The sequence below is a fragment of the Vitis vinifera genome, chromosome 2 (genome assembly GCF_030704535.1).
Source record: "Vitis vinifera cultivar Pinot Noir 40024 chromosome 2, ASM3070453v1".
NCBI classification, from domain to species: domain Eukaryota; kingdom Viridiplantae; phylum Streptophyta; class Magnoliopsida; order Vitales; family Vitaceae; genus Vitis; species Vitis vinifera.
The window spans coordinates 3,622,276-3,647,719 of record NC_081806.1 but is presented as its reverse complement, the minus strand read 5'-3'; the positions used below and the strand labels follow the sequence as shown (position 1 = coordinate 3,647,719).

General features: G+C 30.5%; 4 protein-coding genes and 1 pseudogene across 4 annotated transcripts; all 5 read right to left on the bottom strand.

The window, feature by feature from the left end:
* Window positions 1-1,714: 1,714 nt before the first annotated feature.
* On the bottom strand, window positions 1,715-2,392 carry TL3 (thaumatin-like protein). The gene is given in 1 exon segment (NM_001281202.1): window positions 1,715-2,392. A coding segment is annotated over 1 exon segment (678 nt).
* Window positions 2,393-4,730: 2,338 nt separating this feature from the next.
* LOC100265026 (thaumatin-like protein) lies at window positions 4,731-9,802 on the bottom strand. Its single transcript, XM_002282957.4, has 2 exons — window positions 8,967-9,802; window positions 4,731-5,338 (listed from the first exon to the last, which is right to left on the bottom strand). The coding sequence occupies exons 1-2, from the start codon at window positions 9,631-9,633 to the stop codon at window positions 4,731-4,733; spliced, it is 1,275 nt and encodes a 424-aa protein (XP_002282993.2). The 5' UTR covers window positions 9,634-9,802.
* A 1,663-nt stretch (window positions 9,803-11,465) lies between these two features.
* LOC132254802 (protein P21-like) lies at window positions 11,466-12,583 on the bottom strand (annotated as a pseudogene).
* A 1,180-nt stretch (window positions 12,584-13,763) lies between these two features.
* LOC100246096 (protein P21) lies at window positions 13,764-14,561 on the bottom strand. Its single transcript, XM_002276395.5, has one exon. It carries the CDS (start codon window positions 14,506-14,508, stop codon window positions 13,795-13,797), a length of 714 nt encoding a protein of 237 aa, XP_002276431.1. The 5' UTR covers window positions 14,509-14,561; the 3' UTR covers window positions 13,764-13,794.
* Window positions 14,562-16,624: 2,063 nt separating this feature from the next.
* On the bottom strand, window positions 16,625-24,037 carry LOC100259841 (thaumatin-like protein). The gene is made up of 2 exons (XM_002282994.4): window positions 23,355-24,037; window positions 16,625-17,407 (listed from the first exon to the last, which is right to left on the bottom strand). The coding sequence occupies exons 1-2, from the start codon at window positions 24,022-24,024 to the stop codon at window positions 16,803-16,805; spliced, it is 1,275 nt and encodes a 424-aa protein (XP_002283030.2). The 5' UTR covers window positions 24,025-24,037; the 3' UTR covers window positions 16,625-16,802.
* Window positions 24,038-25,444: the final 1,407 nt, after the last annotated feature.

Sequence of the window (25,444 nt, the reverse complement as noted above, 5' to 3'; positions counted from 1 at the left end):
TTTTAAATATATATATATATATATATATATTTTTTTACATGGGAACTCGTCTCTTCAAGAGACGAGTTCCTTTAGGAATTTTGAGGAATTGTTTTTTTTTTTTTTTTTTAATATATATATTTAAAAAAAATAATTTTTTTTTTACAAGGGAACTCGTCTCTTGAAGAGACGAGTTCCCTTTGGAATTGTTTTTTTTTTTTTTTTTTTTTTTTGGGATTTTTTAAAATAAAAATATATTTTTTTTAAAAATTATTTTTTTTCCTAAAGGGAACTCTTAATTTTTTTTTTTTAAATATATATATATATTTTTTAAAAAAAAAATTTTTTACAAGAGACGAGTTCCTTTAGGAATTTTGAGGAATTGTTTTTTTTTTTTTAATATATATATTTAAAAAAAATATTTTTTTTACATGGGAACTCGTCTCTTGAAGAGACGAGTTCCCTTTGGAATTGTGTTTTTTTTTTTTTAAATTTGGGATTTTTTAAAATAAAAAATATATTTTAAAAAAAAAATATTTTTTTTCCTAAAGTAACTCTGAATTTTTTTTTTTAAATATATATATTTTTTAAAAAAATATTTTTTTTTACATGGGAACTCGTCTCTTGAAGAGACGAGTTCCCTTTGGAATTGTTTTTTATTTTTTATTTTTTTTTATTTGGGATTTTTTAAAATAAAAAATATATTTTAAAAACAAAATATTTTTTTTCCTAAAGGGAACTCGTCTCTTCAAGAGACGAGTTCCCTTTAGGAATTTTTTTTTTTAAATATATATATTTTTAAAGAGACGAGTTCCTTTTGGAATTGCGTTTTTTTTTTTTAAATTTGGGATTTTAAAATAAAAAATATATTTTTTTTAAAAAAGAGACGAGTTCCTTTTAGAAATTTTATTTTTTATTTTTTTTGGGATTTTTTTTAAATGAAAAATATATTTTAAATAAATAATATATATTTTTCCCATGGGAACTCGTGTCAAGCCTTTAGTTCCAATTTTTTTTTTTTTAATTTGAGAATTTTTTAAAAATTATATATATATTTTTTTTCATGGAACTCGTCTCTTCAAGAGACGAGTTCCCTTTTTTAAAAAATTTTACCCGTTCACCCTCTCTCCTCTCTCCTCTCTCCTATCTCCTCTTTCCTCTCTCCTCTCTCTCACCCTCTCTCCTCTCTCCTCTCTCCTATCTGGCAAAAACTACCCTATATTTGTAATAACTTCTTCCACTACAGTAATTGAAGAATAACTTTTTTAAATTACTCTACTATTGAGAAAAGTCCCAATTTACGCCGTGTTTGGACTGCTACAATGTTTTCTCGGAAACCTGAGTCAAATATTATTAAAAAAAAAATGCCATGTACCCAGTAAGGAAGGTAGTTTCCAAGTAGGATAATGAAATAAAATAAAATTTTGACTTTAGTCAAGCTTCATTAACCGATCTTATCCGCAGATATTATATAGAATAAAATATATATGAAATATTACTTGGACGGGACCATAGAGGTTAGAAAGAAAGAAGATCGCATAAATCTATATATATATATATATATATAAAAAAAAAAAACATCCATTACTTCTACTAGTGTAGAAATCTTGTTACATGACCACGAAAATGTGCCCAACTTTATTCCTCTAGGCTTTTGGAACCCAAGGTGGAAACCATTGCCTCCTAATAGTTGAGACTAGTAGAGGCATACTAGCATATGATTTAAATAATAGATTTATGGGCAGAAGACAACTTCATAATTGGTACCGGCAGTGCATGTGAAGGTGCTTGTCTGATCGTCCTTAGGGTAGCTATAAGCATCAGGGCACCTAGTCTTGAAAAACCTTGAGTAATCTGTAGCACTACAGCTCCCAGAATTGCAACAATATTCATCGGTCTTGAAAACGGTGCATGGGTTGTTGCAACCACCGGTAGTCTTTAGCGCAGCGGGGCACTCTCCCACGATGTCGGCGGTGCAACTGATGCCACGGGTGCACCCATTGGAAGTAGGATTAAAGGCCATAGGCACATTAAATCCATCAACCAAAGATATATCAAAGAAGTCCAAGTTGCTGAATTGGTTAAGTGCGAATTCGGCTAAGGTGTTAGGGGGTGTACCATAGGCCGTGCATTGGAGGAGGCCACCACAGTCCCCGGTCTCACACTTCCCATTCCCTGATGCATCGAAGTTGCAGTTGGTACGGGCCCAAACACGGCCTCCAGTGGTGCCGGCATTCACATTGAGGCTCCAGGATTGGCCTGAGCCAAGCTGCATGCCCCCGCCTGGGACTGCCGCAGCCCAAACCGTGTAGGAGCAATGGTTTTGGATGTTGAAGGTGGCTGCATAGCTGGGGGTGAAGAATAGGGCGGTGAGAAGGAATGAGGAAATGGAGAGGATTTTGCAGAGGCCCATTGTTGAGGATCGGAAGATAGGCTTGATGGTTGGAGTGGGGTGATCTGTGAGGAAATGGGTGGGGGTTTATATAGGGTGAAGGTGGGCTTGGGTTGGTGTGTATGTGGAAAAACCGTCCTGTAAAAATTCCAAAAGATGGCGTCATCTTTGTGGTCGACTTCGTTGTGGCCTGTAGGCATGGAAGAGTCAATGTAGTGTGGCCCTTTTTGTTTTTCCTCAAATCTTATCAACAAAAGCCCATAATTTTTTTAAGAAATAAAAATAAAAAAGCTTGTAAATTATTATTATTTAAAAAAAAAAAAAACATATATTACATTTTGAAAATACTTATTTTTAGAAAAATAAGTATTTTTTATTTAAAATAATTTACAGAGACAAGGTTCTACGTGATTATCATTTTTATTATTTCCAGAAATCTGCCTAACTTCTATGTAAATTCATGAGCACTCAATTCTGAGAACAGTAGGAATGTATCTAGAAAACGTGGGTGCATGGTATTGAGAAAATTTATTTCAAATTTCCTTATTTGAATGAGACAACCCTGTTGAGCACCTTCCTGGAATTCTTCCAATACGATTGGCCACTTCAAATATCTTGACTAGTCGTTAGATTGGGACTATTTTCGATAATATCATAATTGAATTTTAGTCTTTATCATTTAAAATATTGTGAGGCAACCAATTCAAAGAAAATCCATTTTTCTTAAAGGATGTATTTATTTTTCTTACTTGAAGTTTCAAAGTCTTTTTCGAGGTGGGAGAGAATTTAAAAACACTTCCCGAGAATTCCAAAAGGAGTATATGCATCATGATAAAAGAGATAAGTATCTCAATTTCCCTAAAACAATGTATTTTTTTTTTATGAAAAAACATATTTTCTTTTATATTTTATCTTGATAAAAAATTAAAAAATTTAACCAAGTAAAAAGTTAAAACCACAATTAAAACCATAACAAAAAAAAAACTACTATCACTTATTGTGATTTTGATATGAAAAATTTTATATCAAAATAAAAATAATAAAATAATATTACAAATGAAAAATTTTATATCAAAATAAAAATAATAAAATAATATTACAAAGATATTTTTTACTTTTACGTATGATAAGATTTACAAAATCAATAAATCTTTTATTTAGTATTAATATAAAAAAAATTATATCATAAGCCTCTAAATAATAAAAACATAATTTTTAAATTTAAATCTTAAACATTATTATAATTAATATTTAAAATTATCAAGTATATTATTTGTGAGATAATATTTTAATTTTTGTTCATTAAATATTATGTTTTTATTTAATTTTTTATTATTAATTATTTATTATATATTATCATTTTAAGTTTAATGTGTCTAAAAAATGATTAAAATCAATAAATATGGAGAGATTAGAGAGTGAAAAAAAAATTGAAATTAAAGATGTTTTATAAGAAAATACATGAGACTATGAATATGTTGGTGAGAGATAAAAAAACCGTATGAACATGGCGGGTGAAATGGAGGTGTGAGAGAGTTGATGTAAAAAAAAATGATAGGTGTACTTTGAATGTAATTTTGGAATAAATTCACAAGTGTTATTGAAATGCATGAATGAGTTTTTTTCCCCCGCACTTTACGCACTCAATTTGTGAAGGTAAAAATAAAATCCCAAAAATACTTATTTTATTGGTCCAATGTATGGTTGGATTATTCCCCTTAGAAAAAGTGTCATGTGCACAATAAGGGAGGTAGTTTTCAAACAGGATGATGGCTTTTAGGCAAATCCTCCTTGGCTATGTGTTATATTTCCTTGTCAAGACAATTAATTTGGACCGCTACAAGGTAGGATTAGAGAAAAGGAAATAAAATAAAATTTTGACGTCAGTCAAGCTTCGTTAACTGGTCTTTATCCTCACATCAATTTTCCTTGTAGTACTCTAAAGATGAACATCTAATTGTTACAAAAATTTGACTTGGGTAGGTGACTCAATCCTCAACCACCGCTCTCAAGCAAAGATTTCTCCGTACCATGATAGCAGAATTTTGTTCATGTTAAGCTTAATTTCATTTTCAAAAAAAAAAAAAAAAAGAATTCTGAAGAAGAATAATCATTAAAATTCATATATCTATATGAAATGTTACTTGGAAGGGACCACAGAGATTAGAAGAAGAAGATAGCATATATCTATATAAAAAAAGGCATCCATTGCTTCGACTAGTGTAGAAATCTTAATACATGACCACGAATATGGGCTCAACTTTATTCCTCTAGGCTTTTGGAACCCAAGGTGGATACCATTGCCTCCTAATAGTTGAGACCAGTAGAGGCATACTAGCATATGATTTAAATAATAGATTTATGGGCAGAAGATAACTTCATAATTGGTCCCGGAAGGGCATGTGAAGGTGCTTGTCTGATCGTCCTTAGGGTAGCTATAAGCATCAGGGCACCTAGTCTTGAAAAACTCGGAGTAAGTTGTAGCATTACAGCTCCCAGAATTGCAACAATATTCATCGGTCTTGAAAACGGTGCATGGGTTGTTGCAACCACCGGTAGTCTTTAGCGCAGCGGGGCACTCTCCCACGATGTCGGCGGTGCAACTGATGCCACGGGTGCACCCATTGGAAGTAGGATTAAAGGCCATAGCAACATTAAATCCATCAACCAAAGATATATCAAAGAAGTCCAAGTTGCTGTATTGGTTAAGTGCGAATTCGGCTAAGGTGTTAGGGGGTGTACCATAGGCCGTGCATTGGAGGAGGCCACCACAGTCCCCGGTCTCACACTTCCCATTCCCTGACGCATCGAAGTTGCAGTTGGTACGGGCCCAAACACGGCCTCCAGTGGTGCCGGCATTCACATTGAGGCTCCAGGATTGGCCTGAGCCAAGCTGCATGCCCCCGCCTGGGACTGCCGCAGCCCAAACCGTGTAGGAGCAATGGTTTTGGATGTTGAACGTAGCTGCATAGCTGGAGGTGAAGAATAGGGTGGTGAGAAGGAATGAGGAAATGGAGAGGATTTTGCAGAGGCCCATTGTTGAGTTTCGGAAGATATATAGGCTTGATGGTTGGAGTGGGGTGATCTGTGAGGAACCGGGTGGGGGTTTTTATAGGGTGAAGGTGGGCTTGGGTTGGTGTGTATGTGAAAAAACCTCCCTGTAAAAATTCCAAAAGATAGCGTCATCTTTGTGGTCGACTTCGTTGGGGCCTGCGGGCATGGAAGAGTCGATGTGAGGTGGCCCTTTTTCTTTCCTCAAATCTTATCAACAAAAGCCGATAATATTTTTAAGAAATAAAAATAAATAAGCTTGTAAATTAATTTTTTTTTTTAAAACATATATTACATATTGAAAATACTTATTTTTAGAAAAATAAGTATTTTTTATTTAAAATATTTTACAGAGAGAAGGGTCCACTTCATTACCATTTTTATTATTTTCAGAAATCTGCCTAACCTTTGCATAAATTCGTGCATACCGAATCATCAGAACAGTAGGAATGTATCTAGAAAACGTGGGTGCAAATTTCCTTTCTTGAATGAGACAGCCCTGATGTTGATCACCTTCCTGGAACTATGCCAGTATGAATGACCACTTTGGACTGGGTCTATTTTCGATAATATCATAATTGAGTTTTGGTCTTTACCATTTAAAATACGCAGAAGCATCTGACTATAGAGAAGAGAAAATATCTAAAGTATATTTTCCACTGCCATCCCGAACCAACTCCGTAGACGACTAGAACATAGGCATGTTAGGCAAAACATAATTTTTAATTATTTTTATAAATAAAATTTTGTTTAAAATCTCAGACATAAAATATATATATATATATATATATATATATTTATTTATTTATTTATTTTTCTTAAAGTTGACATACACATATATAATATATTTTTAAAAAAAAATAATTTTCATATTTTTAATAATTATTATTTAATAGAACATAATAAAAAAAAACCCTTAAATTTATTCTAAAAGATAATTCAGTTTTAGAATATATTCTCAATTTCTTTAAATTTAAGTTTTATATTCTAAATAAAAAACTATTTTTAAGCATAATTTTTTTTTAAAAAAATGCCATAATTTCTTAATTTTCGAAGAAGAAAATATTAATAGGCTGGCGTGGCAAACAGGTTTCCTACAACCTTCTAGAAACAGACATCATAAAATTTCTTTCCTCTATATTTTTCACAACTAAGGGTAAAAATATTTATTGCTTGTACTACATTAGTAGTATCTTCCATTACACTTTTATTTTTCAATTTTTTGAATTAAAATTGTGATAAATGTTTTTGAAAATCATATTTAGCAACAATTTTTTTCCTTTTAAAAATTTTATAACAAAATATATATATATGATATTTTTATTATCTAATTTTTTTTAAACAAATTATAAAAAAAAAAAATACCCAAAACCCAATCACATTATATTTCATTATTTCTTTATTAACTCAATAACCTACTGAAAACAAAGAACTAGAAAGAAATCATTGAAAATTGACAAAAAATCATCATAAAATGATTTTTTTTTTTTTTTACTTTTGGTTATGTAATTATTAAATTTAAAAAAAAAATTACTAAAAATGTTGAATTAATATTTATAAAAAGCAAGAACCTAATATAAATATGTTTATATTTTTAAATAATTAAGACAAAAATATATCCTACTAATATCTAAATTACTTACATTCATGTTGTTAATTTAGTAAATATTTTATCCATACCATGTATTAGTAGAGGAATTTTATTACTTATTAGGACTAATATAGGGTTATTACTTAGTGTGAAGATGATGTTTGTTTTTTTACTTAATTCTAAATAGAACCTTAATGCTTAATAGTGTTAAATATTAGGTTATTTGTTTTTGTAGTATTTTATTTCTATTAAGTATTAAAAAGTAAAAAAAATCAATATGTTATTTTTCCTACTTAGAAAAAGCTACATATTTTGACTTTTTCTATTTAGTAAAAAGTTTATAATAAGTCATGAAAAAGTAGAAAAACAAACAACCTAAATTCTAAAACTAAATTGCTTTAAGTAAAAAACCAAAAAAACAAACACCATTAATCTACTCAATTTCAAATGAATGATATAAGAGAGACTAACTATATTTTTTACATCAACTTTTGCATGACCAAAAAAATAAATGGTAAGTTATGTTGGAAAGTGTTCTAAAGAAAAAAAATATTAATAAAAATGGTTTTCTCATATTTTGTTTCACTATAAAAAAAAATAGAAAATCAAATCAAATATAATTTATTATATTTAAACTATTTTTTATTTTTTTTCATCTGTAATTTTTTTCTTTTAAATTTTCTCTCAAATTTTTCGAGAACCAAACGTAGCTTAGAAGCACAATTAAAAATAAATTAAAGACATATCAAATATATGCTTGGACAATACTATATTAAAGAAGTCCAAGTTATTGAATTAGTTATTTGTAAGTTATTAAATTGGTTTGAGTAAATTTTAAAAGCAAATATATTTGAAATTTAAAATTTATTACGTAATAGTTGGATTGAAAAAGAAAATTGTATTAGATTTAATTGATGGACAAGTTCAACTTCAATACGTATGTGTCCCGCTATTCCACACAATAAATGACTACGATTTTAATTAGTTAGACTTTTAGCCACTTCCCTCTTATTTATACGGTGTTTTCCTTGAACAAGCAACCGGTTTGGACTGCTATGGAAGCTACGGGGAAGAGCGAGTCAAAGATTACTAGCAAACGCCATCGCCCCGAGAAGGGAACATAGCTCCAAATAGTTATTGACTTTTAGCCAAATCCTCTTTCGATGTCTGTCATATTTCCTTACCAATTTTTTGGACCACTACAAAGGAAGTCTTGGGAGAAAACACCAAAACTTCGACTTTAATCAAGCTTCACTAACTAACTGGTCTTGTCCGCAAATCAATTTTCCTTGTACTCTACTCCTCCACATCCTTTTACAAAAATTCAACTTGGGTACGTAACTCAAGCCTCCACCACCGCTCTTGACTCTTGAGCAAAGGTTTTTCCACACCACAATAACAGGATTTGTTTATGTTAGAGCTGAAAAATAATTTATTCACTTCTAAAAATTATTCAAATGGAAAATCCCAAAATATTTACCAATTTAATTTAAAACACCATTACTGAATTCTATCATTCTCGGTGTACTTAAAATATGAATTCATTTAGAGGTCATTCTAGTAATTATGTTTTTAATATATAGTATTTAGAGTTTATTTGATAATAATTATAAGAAGCATTTTTAAATTTTTTAATATTTAAAGAAAAATTATTTTTTAAATGTTAAAATAATTCAAAATACTTTCATAATTCAATATCAAATAAACTCTTAAACAATAACACTTGGACAAAATTATTTTTATGAAGAATTAGTTCTAAACTTTTATAAGTAAAGCACATTTAAACATTATTCAAAGCTTCTAACCCCTCTGAAAATCATTCGATTTCTATGATGGTAGAAATCTTATTACATGACTATGGACATGGACATGTGCTCAAATTTATTCTTCTAGACATTTGGATCCCAAGATGGTACCAAATCGTCTAACAGGACTAGTAGAGGCATCATGGGCAGAAGATAACATCATAGTTAGTACCACCAGGGCATGTAAAGGTGCTTGTTTGATCATCATTAGGGTTGCTATAAGCCACCGGACACCTATCCTTGAAAAACTTGGAGTAAGTTGTAGGGCCACAGTTCCCAGAATAACAACAATATTCATCGGTCCTGAAAACAGTGCATGGATTGTTGCAACCACCGGGAGCTCGGAGCTCATCAGGGCACTGTCCGACTATGTCGGCGCTGCATTGGATGCCACGGGTGCACCCATTGGAAGTAGAATTAAGAGCCATGGGCACATTAAATCCATCAACCAAAGATATATCGAAGAAGTCCATGTTGTTGAATTGGTTAAGTGCGAATTCGGCCAAGGTGTTAGGGGGTGTACCATAGGCTTGGCATTGGAGGCGGCCACCACAATCTCGGGTCTCACACGTCCCGTTCCCTGACCCATCAAAGGTGCAGTTGGTACGTGCCCACACACGGGCTGTGCCAGGGTTCGCATCGAGGCTCCAGGATTGGCCCGGACCAAGCTGCCTGCCCCCACCTGGTACCGCCGCCGCCCAAACTGTGTAGGAGCAATGGTTTTGGATGTTGATCAGCGTGGCTGCGTGGCAGGAGGCGAAGAATAGGGTGGTGAGAAGGAATGAGGAAATTAAAGGGGTTTTGAAGAGGCCCATTTTTTCAGGAAGATGGGCTTTATGGTTTGGGGTGGTCCGTGAGGAAATGGCTAGGAGTTTATATAGAGCGAAGGTGGACTTGGGGTGGGACACTAAAACAATGTTTGAAAATTTCTATTAAGGATTTATCTTTTTGGTTTTTAGAATAAAAAAAGTATAAAAACACATTCGATTGTTAATTATAAATTTAAAACTAAAACTATGAAAAGTGATTTTTTTTACATATATTATATTTTAATTACTTTTTAGGAATTATTGAATAAACACGAAGAATGTCTTAAAATAAGGTATTATAAATAGGAATTATTTTTAAGAAATATTTAAAAATATAAAAAAAAATTGACAATATTCTAAGCTCTTCAAAACTTTTTATTTTAAAAATATTAAAATATTATTTTTAAAAGTTATTCTTGAGAATTACTTTTTAAGAATTATTTCTGAAAAAGTTCCTCGATGAACCCTAAGTTAAAGTTAATGACCCTAAATGAAAATATTTTAGCAATAAGCTTTGTTAAAATCTAAAAGATGGTGCTCGACTTAGAGGCATGGAAGAGCCAATCCTACCTCATCTTTGTTTTTCCTCAAATCTTATCAAGGGAAGCTGATAATTTTTTTTTTTTTAAGAAACAAAAATAAATAAGCTTGTATAAAAAGAAATGTAAGATTTAACATTTTTATAAAATTTATGTTCAAACTAGTCCTTTATTGTCACATAAGAGTCGTATCATAATATATATATATTTTAAAATTTAAGTAAAACCTCAATTATCAATTGAGGGTTTATTTTTGAACTAAAACCACAATTGACAATTAAGGTTTCATTTATAAACTGAAACCTTAATTGTCAAATCATACCTCATTTTTAAATTGAATTCACAATTGATAATTGAGACTTCATTTTTTTATTAAAGTCTTAATTTTCAATTGAAGCTTCAATTAATTATTTTTTTACTTTAAAATTTAATTAAAATATTAAATTATAAATTATTGTTGAAATTAAAAATATATACTTTAATAATAAATTAATTATATGTTTAAACTTAAAAATCTAGTATTACTTCAATAAAGATAAATTAATAAATATAATAAAATATTTAAACCTTGGACTTAGGACTTAGGTTTAAAGATAAATTGATAAATATAATAAGATATAAAATTATATAATTTATTAATTTAAGATATTTAATTTGTTTTATTTTTAAGATATTAATTTATTTGTATTTTCACAAATTTATCTTTATTAAAATAATAGTATATTCTTAAGCTTTTATATATAGATTTTATTATTATTTTAAAGTATATGTTTATAATTTTTCATTAAAAAAAAATTATTATTTATACCCACAACATATATGCCTTGAAGATACATTTTAAAATTAGCTAATAAAATTAATTAAAAAATGTTTACTACAAAATATAAGTTTTAGTAGTTTCATCTATGTCACAAAAATTGTTTACTAAATATTCATATAGTAAAAAAGAAAATTATATAATCTTACGTGTCTTTACAAAGAGAGAACCTATACATAACTTTCTTCCTTTTTAGTTGCCCGGTAACATATAGTATTTGTAATATAACTTAAATTAATAAATTATATAATTTTATATTTTATTTATATATTATATAACTTTATTATTTTAAAATTATTAATTTATTGATAAATAAAATTATTCATTTATTTATTTTATTTATCAATTTATCTTTATTAGAATAATGTTGAATCCTTAAACTTAAATATATAATTTTTTATTATTAAAGTAAATATTTTTAATTTCAATAATAATTTGAAATTTAATATTTTTAATTAAATTTTAAAGTAAAAAAAATAACTAAAGTCACAATTAAGGTTTTAGTTTAATAAATGAAGTTTTAATTGTCAAAATGAGGTTTTAATTAAAAAACTAAGTCTCACTTATCAAATGAGGTTTCCGTTCAAAATGAAGTCTTGGTTATTAATTATGGCTTCAATTCAAAAATAAAATTTTCAACTTAAATTTTGAAAAAAAAAACATAATATGACTCTAGGTGATAATAAAAAGGACGAGTTTGATTGTAAGTTTTGCAAAAAGGTTTAAACTTTGGGCTACCCCAAAACTCGGAGAAGACTATACGATAGTTAGTGCATGCGGCGCAGGTAAACGTACCGATTGAATCATCTCCCAAAGGGTAACTGTATACATCTGGGCAGCTAGCCTTGAAAAACATGAAGGTGTAGGCTAACAGCTCCCGGTATTGCAACAGTACTGAGTATTGTTGAAAACGGTACATGGGTTGTTACACCCACCCGGGTCCCTCAACTCGTTTGGGCACGGCCCGTTAATGTCGCACGTACGCTTGACCCCACGTTTGCACCCATCAGAAGTTGGGCTAAACTCCATTGGAAGGTTGAATCCAACCACCAGAGAAATATCGAAGAAATCAGTTTTGTTGAATTGGTTTATGGCGTACTCGGCAATGGTGTTGGGCGGTGAACCATATTCTTGGCATTCAAGGAGGCCTCCACATCCACCGGACTCGCAGTTCCCCCTTCCGGCTTCATCGAAACTGCACTTGGTTCTGCCCCAGATGTGGCCTTGGGTTGTGTTGGAGCTCACTGAAAGGTTCCGGGTCTGGCCTTGGTCGAGTTACCTTCCGCCGCCGGGTAAGGCGGCTGCCCAGACGGTATAGGGGCAGCTGTTTCGGATTTCGAAAATGGTTGCATTGATGAAGATGAGGAGGAAGAAGGAAGTAGAGAGATTGCTGCAGTTGCAGAAGAAACTCATTTTGGGGTTTACGCGTTTGGCGGGAAAAATGAGGCTTTTTGGGATTTTTCGATACATCAGCTTCATTGAACGGAGACGTTGACTAGGCTTGAGGACAAGTCAAACAAATGCAGCTGCACACGGCAGGCCAGGCCCACTGCCCCCATCAATAAATCTTTTGGGCTTCTGTATCCATGGCCCAGAATCTTTTTAAGTGTGGAGTTTATTTTTTGCTTTTTAGTTTTTTCAGTTCAAGTAATATATTAATATCAATTAAGATATTTAAAGTAAATTTATTATCAATATATTCGATTTCGTTATATTGATTAATATAAATAGATTACTTTTAATTAAAATTAAAAAAATTAAATATTTTAATTTTTTCTATTCAATTAAACAAATAAATACGATCTAAATTTTTCTTTAATTTAAGTATTGAGATTTTGATTTAAAATATTAGACAATCTTAAACTTTGAAACACCTTTTCACATCCGAATTAAAAAAAATATATATTAATTAATAATGAAATAGAAAACATGACTTTGTTTGAAATAGTTTTCTACTTTTAGATTTAACTAAATGTTGAGAGTCCAACCAAAATCATAATTTTTAATACATAATATTAGTATTATAAAACTTATATTAAATATTAAATAATTTCTTATCTAAATCATATAAAACTATTTTTTAAATCATAAGCTTTTTAAATAAAATTAGTTAAATCAATATTAAAATTCTTATTGAACTTAAAAAACCATTCAATTTCTTAAAAATCAATTCAAACATATATTTATAATTTATTTAATTGATAGACATAATTCTCTGCAATTAAAGGTAATGATTTTAATCAGTTAGGGCATTTCTGGCAACTTTCTTTTCTATTTATGCCGTGAATTCCCCTGAAAAGCAACCTGTTTGGACTTCTACAACTAGGTTTCCCGGAAAAGTGAGTCAAATATTATTAAAAAAATGCCATGTACCCCAATAAGGGAGGTAGTTTCCAAGTAGGATAATGACTTTTAAGCAAACCCTCCTTGACTGTATGTCATATTTCCTTGTCAAGACCAGTGGTTTGGACCGTTACAATTAATGTTTTTTGGTAGAAGGGTAATTTTTTATCATGAATTTTTTTATAACAAAAAAGTCGCATATTATCGTAATTATTTTCATGAAAAACGATGTGTTGTCACAAATTTTATTTTACGGTGAAAAATGACATTTTATCATAAATTTTATTTAATGGTGAATATTGATATTTTGTTATAAAATTTATTTTATGAAAAAATTATTTATTTTATTATAAAATTAAATTTTGTGATTAAAAATAATTGTTTACGAATTTGTAGCAACAAACTGGTCGGAAATATTTTTTTGTGGAAAAAAAATCTTGTAACACAAAATGTTTTTTTTACCACAAATTAATTTATAATAAAAACACATGTTTGTGGCACTGCTGATGGGCAGAAGATAACTTCATAATTGGTACCGCCAGGGCATGTGAAGGTGCTTGTCTGATCGTCCTTAGGGTAGCTATAAGCATCAGGGCACCTAGTCTTGAAAAACCTTGAGAAATCTGTAGCATTACAGCTCCCAGAATTGCAACAATATTCATCGGTCTTGAAAACGGTGCATGGGTTGTTGCAACCACCGGTAGTCTTTAGCGCAGCGGGGCACTCTCCCACGATGTCGGCGGTGCAACTGATGCCACGGGTGCACCCATTGGAAGTAGGATTAAAGGCTATAGGCACATTAAATCCATCAACCAAAGATATATCAAAGAAGTCCAAGTTGCTGTATTGGTTAAGTGCGAATTCGGCTAAGGTGTTAGGGGGTGTACCATAGGCCTTGCATTGGAGGCGGCCACCACAGTCCCCGGTCTCACACTTCCCATTCCCTGACGCATCGAAGCTGCAGTCGGTACGGCCCCAAACACGGCTTCCGGTGGTGGCGGCCTTCACATCGAGGCTCCAGGATTGGCCTGAGCCAAGCCGCATGCCCCCGCCTGGGATTGCCGCCGCCCAAACTGTGTAGGAGCAACGGTTTTGGATGTTGAAGGTTGCTGCATAGCTGGAGGTGAAGAATAGGGTGGTGAGAAGGAATGAGGAAATGGAGAGGATTTTGCAGAGGCCCATTGTTGAGGAAGATAGGCTTGATGGTTGGAGTAGGGTGGTCTATCCAGGAAAAGGGTAGGGGTTTGTATAGTGTGAAGGAGGGCTTGGGTTGGTGTGAATGTGGAAAAACCGCGTGCTTGTAAAAATTCCAAATGATGGCATCATCTTTGTGGTCCACTTCGTTGTGGCTCGTAGGCATGAAAGAAAGAGTCAATGCGGGGTGGCCTTTTTTTTCCTCAAACCTTATCATCAAAAGCCAATAATTTTTTTTTTTTAAATGAAAAAGGTTTGTTTTTAGAAAATAAATAATTTTATTTAAAATATTTTGCAGAGACGAGGCCCCACGTCATTATCATTTTTATTTTTATTTTTTATAATTTCAGAAATTTGCCTTAACTTTTATGTAAATTCATAAATACCGAATGCTGAATGAGAAAAACGTCGGTGGATGACGTTGGAAAAATTTATTTCAAAATTCAATGAGACAGCCTGTTGAATTATTCCAATATGATTGGCCGCTTCAATTATTCTGAGACTGGGACTATTTTCGATAATATCATCATTTATCATTTAAAATACTGAGAAGCAACCGCTTCAAAGTTTATTTTCCACTTAAAAGACACGTGACGTGACTGGGCCCAATGTCATGGAAAGCCCATAAATGTTGGGTTTTAGATGGATTCGTGATCCATGTGGGTCCACTACGAAGTATCTTTCAAAACTTATCAACTGAAGCTGATGTTTTTTCTGAAACGTGATAATAAATAAACTTGTAAGCAAATACACTGGCACAAATTTAAATAAAAATATATTTTTTATTTAAAATATTTTCCAGATAAGGTCCATATCATTGTTAAAATACTCTGCACAACTTTAATTAAAATCATTTTGAAATGATATTTCATGGTCTATTTGGAAATATTTTTTAAAACTGTTGTCCAAAATTAATTTTTGAAAATATGTTTCAAACAATTTTTAATTTTTTTTTTTACTAGAAGCATGTTTAGAAACTTGAAATATTTTTAATAAATTTTTATATTTTTAAAAATTATATGTAATGTTTTATTTTCAACTCTTCTCAATATTTATATAATTAAATTTTTTAAATGATTCTTAGAAAATAAGTGAAAAAATATTCTAAACACTTTCTTATTTAAAATAATAATAAAAATTTTCAGGTAAATTTTTATTTATTTAAATAATAAAAAATATTTTTAAAAATAGTTTTCTACTATGCCATATACCTTTTTCTAGTGTCATTTAAGATGTAAAAGCGAAGAGATAAGCTCAACTCTGGTGGGTGGTTCAGGCCTCTCCGAAAGCAACTCCATGAACTAACCATGTGATGTTTGGACCCGCAAAAAATTCTCTACATTTAGTTATTGACTTTTATTATATATAAAAGTAATAGACAGACCACTAAGAAGTGCAAAGAGTAGAAAAATCAAAAAGAATTTTGTATATATACTATGCAGATACCAAATATGATAAATATCATGTTATGAGGACAAAATAAAATACCCATATAGAAGGCTTCTTCCACTACATGGAAAATTGAAAGCTTTGCTCACAATCAAATCTTCTTTATTTTGTTTTTTTCCCTAAAACCTGTATGGTCTAAAAAGTCTAATAACGCGTTTCACATCGATTTTAAAAAGTATTTTTAATTATTTTATATTTAAATTTTTTAAAAAATATTAAAAACGCATCTTAAAACCATTACTAAAACATTAAAAACTGTTATTTAAAAATAAATACAAAATATGTTTTTTTTTTACCACATTCCATTCTTCTCTCTTGTCGGTTTTATAACTTTTGTTTTTAATCTCTTATCTGTTTTGTTTTAATATTAAACTTGATTTTTGAAAAAACAATTTTATTTTTTACTTTATAATGATGGATTTGTTATTTAAATTGAATTCAACCGTTGGAAAAATGAGTTAGTTTTTTTTTATAAATATTTTCCATCTTTTTCAAAGTGATGTTTCATGTGCAATCCCACCAGACAAAAAAAGTTTAGAATTATTTTGATAGAATGGTTTTTATTTTTTATTTTTTAAAAATTCTTATATTTGCACGCAAAGTGCTTCTATACCAGGTCCTACATGATTTAATAATATGTGTAAAGTCCCGAAGATTCATAAAAACATCCATTTATTCTACTAGCGTAGAAAAGTTGTTGCATGAGCACATTCAGTACACATACATGTGCTCAAATTTATTCCTTACAAAGACTTTTGCATCTCAACATGGACTCAAAAGCACCCTAGTAGTTTAGACTGGCGAGTACATGCATACTATAGTTAATAGAGGCTTTATGGGCAGAAGATAACATCATAGTTGGTACCACCAGGGCATGTAAAGGTGCTGGTTTGATCATCCTTAGGGTAGCTGTAAGCATCAGGGCACCTAGTCTTGAAATACCTTGAGTAATCTGTCGGGCCACAGCTCCCGGAATTGCAACAGTACTCATTGGTCTTGAAAACGGTGCATGGGTTATTGCAGCCACCCTGAGTTCGGAGCTGACTGGGGCACTGTCCCACGATGTCGGCCGTGCACCGTATCCCACGGGTGCACCCATTGGAGGTAGGGTTAAAGGCCATAGGCACATTAAACCCATCGACCAAGGATATATCAAAGAAGTCCAGGTTGTTGAACTGGTTAAGTGCGAATTCAGCCAAGGTGTTGGGGGGTGCACCATAGGCTGTGCATTGGAGGACGCCACCGCAGTCCCCGGTCTGGCACCTCCCACGCCCAGCCCCATCGAAGCTGCAGCCGGTCCGGGCCCAAATACGGGCTCCAGTTGTGCCAGGGTTCACAGTCAGGCTCCAGGACTGTCCCCGGTCGAGGCGCCTACCCCCACCCGGCACAGCTGCTGCCCAAACTGTGTAGGAGCAATGGTTTTGGATATTAAAAATGGCTGCATGGGCGGAGGTGAAGAAGAGGGTGGCGAGAAGGAAGGAGGAAATGGAGAGGCTTTTGAAAAGGCCCATTTTGAGGAAGACAGGCTTTGTAGTGGTGATGGTGGTTTACGAGTAAATGGGTAGGGGTTTATATAGGGTGGGGGCGGCGGAGAAATGGGAAACAGCTTTTATTAAATTCCAAAGAATGGCGTCATATATCTTTGTGCCCTCGTGCTTGACTTCATTCCATAGACGCAAGCAAGTCAGCTAACGGGGCTGCACAGGGTAGATGGCAGGGCCCAATGGGCTAAGGAAAGCACCTTGAAGCCCACTGTTTCTGGATGGATAAATGTGAACATTGAACTAGTCAAGTATTTAAGTATTCAAGAATTCCCATCCATTCATTCCACGTACACAAGAATTATCTAAGCGCCGTCTCGTTAATCTCAATCGTATTATCTGTCGTGGCTAGAACACAGTATGGGGACCATTTTGAAGAAGATATCAATTAAGAGTATATATATATATATAGAGATATATTTGTAGCACTAAAACTACTTTTTATATCAAATTTTTTTTCTAACAAAATAAAATATATATATAGTTATTTTGCCCTTGTACTTTTTTTTTCTTACCAAATTTACAGTGTTTGGTGGTCAAGAAAATCTCATTTTCTTATTGATTTTAAAGTCGCTTTCAATAAATTTTCTTGAGAAAAAAAAAAGGTTAATCTATTTATTCATTCATTCTCTCAATTTTTGATCTATTTGGGTTTGGGTAAAAACCTATTTTTCTTCTTAAACAAGCTTTAAGAAGAGGTTAAGATCAAGTATAACGAAAAGGCCAAGTATATTATGAAAGATGAGGATATGCTATTGAAGTGAGAAAGTGTTGGTTAAGTCTATGAAAGATTAAAAGATTTGAGTTAGGTAAATCGTTGTACACATTATTTATTTTTTATAGTGGAATTTTTTATTGATGGTAAGTCCGTGTTTTTTTAATCTTTTTGAAAGTTTTTTATGTAAATTCTGATATCATTATTTATTTATTTATTCTTATTATATTCTTTGATTTATTTCCAGTTTTAGTTTTCATTTATTACTTGTGGATATAAATTGAATGGAAGAACAATTAACTGAAATAGGTGTGATCATCTTTGGATATCTTGAATTTTTTTTTCTATTTATTTTGATATAGATATTTAGTAGAAATTGAAATTTGTGTCATTGAGAAATTATTCTTACGAATCATGTTAAGGAGTGTTGCATATGTATGTGGCTTGCATTTGAAATTTGTTGGAAGAGTTTGCATGTGACTTTGACTATTTGTTGGAAAGTATTTGAAGAATAAAAAATTTATGAGAATTTTTATGATTAAATAATGTGTTGAGGATATTTTTGAATTGGTTTTATATTTAAAAGTTGATCAAAATATTTTGAATAAAAAAGTATAAATCAAAATATTTTAATTAGAATCACTTTGAAATGATATGTTAAAATCTATTTGGAAATATTTTTGAAATCTACTCTCAAAAGATGACTTTTGAATATATGCTTCAAACCATTTTTAATATTTTTTTAATAGAAGAAGTCCGTTTAGAAAATTGATTTTTGTTAATATATTTTTTAAAATAACTTTTGTATATAACATTTTACTTTTAATTATTCTGCATATTTATTAATTTAATTTTTATAATATTTTTTTAGAAAGTAAGTGAAAAAAATATTCTAAACACTCTCCTCATTTCAAGAATAAATTCTTAAAAATTATTTCTTATTTTAAAAAATAAAGTAATGTTTTTAGATAATCTTTTTTTATTTAAATAATAAAAATAAATTTGTACCATGCCCTATACTTTTTGTAATCTTAAAATTTGTTCTATTTTTTTTTTTACATTAATTTTATGTTTAATTTTATTATTATATTTCAAATGGATTACATTTGAATTTTTTTTTTATCCATATATACCTTTTAAATCGAAATTTAAATTTTTTGGTCCATTTATATTTTTTAAATCTTAGTTTTATTTTTTTTAACCTATTTATATATTTTAAATGTTAATTTTTATTTTTTTATTTTTTATTATTTTGTCTAATTTTATTTTACTTCTTCTTTTTTTCTCATTTCCTTCCTTCCCTCCCTCTTTTATTTTCTTTTCTTTCTTTTTCTCTCACCTACTCCACCCACTCCCTCAACTCTCTCTCTCCTGCCCATTCCCACGTCAGAGACCCCATATCCCCCGCTCTCATCTCTTCCATTTCCATTTTCCTCTCTTTTCTTTCATTTTCTTTCATCTTCTTTTTTTCCCTTTTTTTCCCCGCTTTTTCTCCCCTCTTGGCCCACTTCCAGAGAACATGCCCCACCTTTCTTCTTTTTTTTTTTTTCTTCTCTTCATTTTTCTTCTTCATTTTTCCCTCACCACACTCACTCAACCCTCACTATCGACAACACAGTTGGTCCGTCTCCATCGGTGATCTGCTGCCGGCCGGCGACCCCCTTTCCTCTTTCGTTCTCCCTTTCCACCTGTCTTTCATCTCACCATTTTCTCTTTCTTTCCCTCTCTATCTTCTTTCATTTTATTTTTATTTTTATTTTCATTAGCCTATATCAACCCTTCAACAACATACTTCAAATTTGGGCAAATTTATTTTCTTTTATTTTTGTTATTTATGTTTAATTACTATAATGGGTTCTTCATGGGTAAGTTTATATCCTTATATTTTTATTATTTCTGTTTAATCACTACAATAATTTGTTCTTGATTATTGAGATTATTGGTTTGGGCTAATTTTTATTATTTTCATGTGTGCATTTAGACATTATTTGTAAGCTTAGATAATCTGGATCATTTTGGACCTTATATTTTGATTTGTATTCATATAAATTCGGGTTTGTTAGTTTATGTTGTATTTGGATTTGGTGATTATTGGATTTTGGATTTGAATATTCAATTAGGCTTGAATTATAAGATATTGAATTTATGTTTGATTCAATTTATTTTGATTTATCATGTTCTGAGTTTATTAATTAATATGAAATTTAAGCTATTTTATTATTGGTAAAATTTATTGGATTGATTGACATTTGATATAGGTTTTGCTCATGAATTATTTAATTCGGGTATGAGATAATATTGTGATATATTTTAGATATTATTTAGGTATGTATATTAAATTGGGTTTGATTTTGGTTATGAATTTGAGTTTGCGTATTAAATTGGGCTTAGGCTTAATTGAGATTATTTTGATTTGTGGCTTGTTGATGGATATTAGATTTTGGTTATTAATTTGAAAATTTTGAACTAATGCTTATAACAAATGAGATATTTTTGTTGGGTTATACTTGTTAATTTGATTTATTTTCATTGGTGAAATTCATTGGACCAATTTGAATTTTCCTATTGGGCTTATAGAATTTGGGTTTGAATATTTATTTTGGATTTTGCATATTTTCAAATACTTACTTTTGGACTAATTTTCGTTTTTCATGGCCCATTCCACTACTTGCATTGGTATTCTGTCTAAGTATGGATTCGCGACACATGAAAGGTTGAATTTCATGAAGAAAAAAGAGTTGTAGGCTTGTTGGATATACATTTTATTTTCACTTTTATCTGATTTTATTTGTATTGATTCAAACCCAAAATTTTTGTTTAAATAAGAGGAACCATTTAATAAATATTTTTTAATAAAATAATAGTTCTAAAATGATTCTTTTAAATAAAAGAAAGCTTGCTTAATAAAAAAATTCAAAAAATGTTTTTAAAGGAATTCTAAAATTGTTTTTAATTAAAATTTTTAAAAATTGTTTTTAATAATTGTCTAAAATTTATTTTGTTTAATTAAAATTGTTCAAAAAAATTGATTTTTAAATGAAATTGTCCAAAAGGTTTTTTTAATAAAATTATCCAAAAAATTTAAATAAGTTATCTTTCCTTAATTAGAATGACATTAAAACTAATTTTCATAAATAAATGTCTTGAATAATATTTTAATAAAAATAAAATGAAAGTTTTTTTTGCAAATTGAAGTTGTAAAAATAATTTTCTTGATAAAATTGGATTGAAAATATTTTATTGTAAAGAAATTAATTCTTTGTAAATAAAATTAAATTAAAATATTTTTGAAAATAAAGTTGTAAAAATTCTTTTTTTTTTTTCTAATAAAAGCATGTAAAAATCATTTTTATTGTGGAATTGAATTTTCCTTTTTTTTAAAAAAATCATTTGATAAAATAAGTGTAATTATTTTTCTTAAAAATAAAAATTGAATATAAATAAAATTAAATCAAATCACTTGTTGGAAATAAATTGAAATTTTTTAAAAATAAAAAATAAATTGAAATTATTTATTCGAAATTGTTTTTAATAATTTTTTTTTGAAATTCTTAAAAAAATAATTTTTTGAAATATATATATTTTAAATTTGTTTAATAAATTATTTTGTAAAATTTTCTTGTCATTTATTTTGTGCATTATTTTGATTTGATTATTTTTTTTTATATATTGATTTATCTTCTTAATCTTAATATTCATGATTAATTAATTAATCATCATACTTCTTTTCATTCATTTAGTAAAAACAGTACATATACGAGTATTGAGAAGTGTTATGAATGATGACCCAACCTTTCTAATAAATAATCTAATTAAATTCAGTTTTTAGATATATATATATATATATATATATATCTTTTTCAAAAATTTGGAAGGAGTGAGAAGGTGTCCTTTTGTTTAAGAGGTAAAAGTGAAAAGTCAATCGATTTTACAATTCAATGCACGCGACTTTGGTGGGGCATTGCTAGTGAGTTGAGTGCCCTCTGAGTATACGAACAAGTCAAGCCCTTCCTATCCACTTCGGTTCAATGAAGGCTGCAAGCAGATTTAAAAGCCAAAAATAATCCTACGCACATGCTATGCAGGGAACCAAGCAAAAGACATTAAATATTATCAAAATTATGTACTATGAAAGACAAAATGGAAAATCTACATAATTATATATATTAAATAGGGACAGAAAAAAAAAGGGCAAACTTATTAGGGTAAATTCAAAACTTAAACCAGAAAAGATTTGAAATCATAAAATATTTAATATAACAATTGGAAGGAGATGCTTTTGACGAAAAATTTTAAATTTTTTTCTTTTCCTATATATTTTTACATGTACATGGATATAATTGAAAGTGAGTGGGGAAACAATCAATTTCTCCCCAAAGTCCAAACTCTCCATTAACAGCCTCCTACCCATTAAGGAAGGCGTCTTCCACCACATGGAAAATTGATTTGGGAGTGAGGTCAGTCAGCAAAGCACTGCTCACAGTCAAACCCTTTTTTTTTTTTTTCCTTGAAACCTCCATTCTAGTGGTCTAAAGACTAAATTAACAATTGGTCTTGCGGACAAAAACCGAGCTTACTTGGAATCCAATTAGACAAAAAGAAAGTTAGAATTATTTTGATGGAATGATTTTTATTTTTTTATTTGTTTAAAATTCTTATGCAAAAGTGTTTCTCTATTAGGTCCTACATTATTTAGAATATATTTGATAATAATTTTAGAAAATATTTTTAGTTTTTTTTAATACTTCAAAATTTTCATATTTAATTATAAAATTTTTTTAGAATCATTATTAAATCCACTTTTAGAATGTATTTAATAATAATTTTAGAAAATATTTTTGTTTTTTTTAACATTTAAAACTTTTTATCTTTCAAATATAAAAAAAAATTAAAAACATTTCATAAAATCACTATAAAACACATTCTTAATAATATCGATAAAATCCCTCGTAAAAACATCCATTTCTTTAACTAGCTTAGAAATTTTGTTACATGATCACATGTAGTACACATACATGTGCTCAAATTTATTCCTCTAGGCTTTTGCATCTCAACATGGACTCAAAAGCACCCTAGTAGTTTAGACTAGCGAGTACATGCATACTATAGTTAATAGAGGCTTTATGGGCAGAAGATAACATCATAGTTGGTACCACCAGGGCATGTAAAGGTGCTGGTTTGATCATCCTTAGGGTAGCTGTAAGCATCAGGGCACCTAGTCTTGAAATACCTTGAGTAATCTGTAGGGCCACAGCTCCCGGAATTGCAACAGTACTGATCGGTCTTGAAAACGGTGCATGGGTTATTGCAGCCACCCTGAGCTCGAAGCTGACTGGGGCACTGTCCCACGATGTTGGCCGTGCACCGTATTCCACGGGAGCACCCATTGGAGGTGGGGCTAAAAGCCATAGGCACATTAAACCCATCGACCAAGGATATATCAAAGAAGTCCAGGTTGTTGAACTGGTTAAGTGCGAATTCAGCCAAGGTGTTGGGGGGTGCACCATAGGCTGTGCATTCGAGGACGCCACCGCAGTCCCCGGTCTGACAACGCCCACGCCCAGCCCCATCGAAGCTGCAGCCGGTCCGGGCCCAAATACGGGCTCCAGTTGTCCCAGGGTTCACAGTCGAGCTCCAGGACTGACGCGGGTCGAGGCGCCTACCCCCACCCGGCACAGCTGCTGCCCAAACTGTGTAGGAACAACGGTTTTGGATATTGAAAATGGCTGCATGGGCGGAGGTGAAGAAGAGGGTGATGAGAAGCAAGGAGGAAATGGAGAGGCTTTTGAAGAGGCCCATTTTGAGGAAGATGTTAGATTAATTTTTGTAATTAATCTATAATTTGGACCACACATGTAAATAATTAAAATGTGTGTGCTATCATTTAATTAAGCCTAAATATAGTGATCTAATTAATAATTGATTAATTGGCTTAAGGGTATAATTGTCATGAGATTATTGTGTAGATACCATTAGATAATTATTATTTCTATGAGGGGCAGAAATATAATTGTGATAAAATTAAAACTGCCCTAGCGGTTTATAAATAGGGTTATGGTCCCCATTCTACGACTACGCATTCTAATTTCTGAAAAATCCTCTCAGAGAGAAATTGACACAGAATCTAGTGGCTAGAATTGGAAGACCATCTCAAAGGGTTTTCTTCCTATAAGGTTTCTCCCTCAATAGATTCAGGTATGCTTCCGCTATTATTTTTCTACTCATTGTTTTTTAATCAGGAGATTCCAGTATATATGAAATTAGGGTATTCATCTTGTTTGATTATAACAAGTGGTATCAGAGCCTACTCCTTGATTAATTCTTTGAGTTATTATTTTAATATATATATATATATATATATGTATATATGTCAATGGATTAAGATTTATGAAATATTGAGTTGATATTTTTTATTTTTTTATTCCGCAATCGGTTTCTATTGGTTTATCAAGCGATTTATCGGCAGAATAAATACAATCGTTTGATAAACCAATAAATCGTTTCATAAATCGTTTGACAAACCAGTGGATCGTTTTGATAAAGTCAATAGAAATCGATTGTATTAATATAAGAGTATACATAGATACATTCATTGGTTAAGAAAAGAGGTGCAAAAAAAATTTGTATTTGAAGTCAAAAGTATTACATTTCCAATGATATATCTTAGAAATTTCTTTGGGAATAGTAGGTGATGATTCTGTTAAAGTTTCAAATATATATATATATATATATATATATATATATATATATGTATATATGAGTATAAAAGGCCTTTATCCCTTGCTGCTGCAGTATTTATCATATTCTTATAATAATATATTAAGTTTTAATTTATTTTTTTTTGTATTAAATAAATTTGTTTTTTTTTTTACTATTATTATTATTATTATTATTATTATTTAATAGCATTTTATGATATTAATATTTAAGTTATTGATCTAGCATTTTAAATAGGTTAATTAAAGCGGAAAATCACCAAAGTGACATCTTTCGTGTAGATTAGTCTGTTCAGGGTGTTAGATATTCGTGTGTATGTGATTCATGCGGGTATTGACTGGCCCAAAGGAAAGTTAATATTTGGTCAAATTGCATACATACCTGTGGTGATAAATATGTGATGATTATAAAGGTAACTTAATGTGAATAATAAATCAATCCAAAGATAGATTTATTATTTGACATAACTTATCATCAATGTTTGATCACTACAACAAGAGTA

Excerpts from the sequence above, each read along its gene's own strand:
- LOC100259841 (XM_002282994.4), bottom strand. The coding sequence starts at position 24,024 with ATGGGCCTCTTCAAAAGCCTCTCCATTTCCTCCTTGCTTCTCATCACC. Across the intron at positions 17,408-23,354 it reads CAACTATGATGTTATCTTCT|CCATTTTTAATATCCAAAAC; the intron begins GCCCATAAAGCC and ends CCGCCCATGCAG.
- LOC100246096 (XM_002276395.5), bottom strand. The coding sequence starts at position 14,508 with ATGGGCCTCTGCAAAATCCTCTCCATTTCCTCATTCCTTCTCACCACC.
- LOC100265026 (XM_002282957.4), bottom strand. The coding sequence starts at position 9,633 with ATGGGCCTCTTCAAAACCCCTTTAATTTCCTCATTCCTTCTCACCACC. Across the intron at positions 5,339-8,966 it reads TAACTATGATGTTATCTTCT|CAGCTACGTTCAACATCCAA; the intron begins GCCCATGATGCC and ends CCTCCAGCTATG.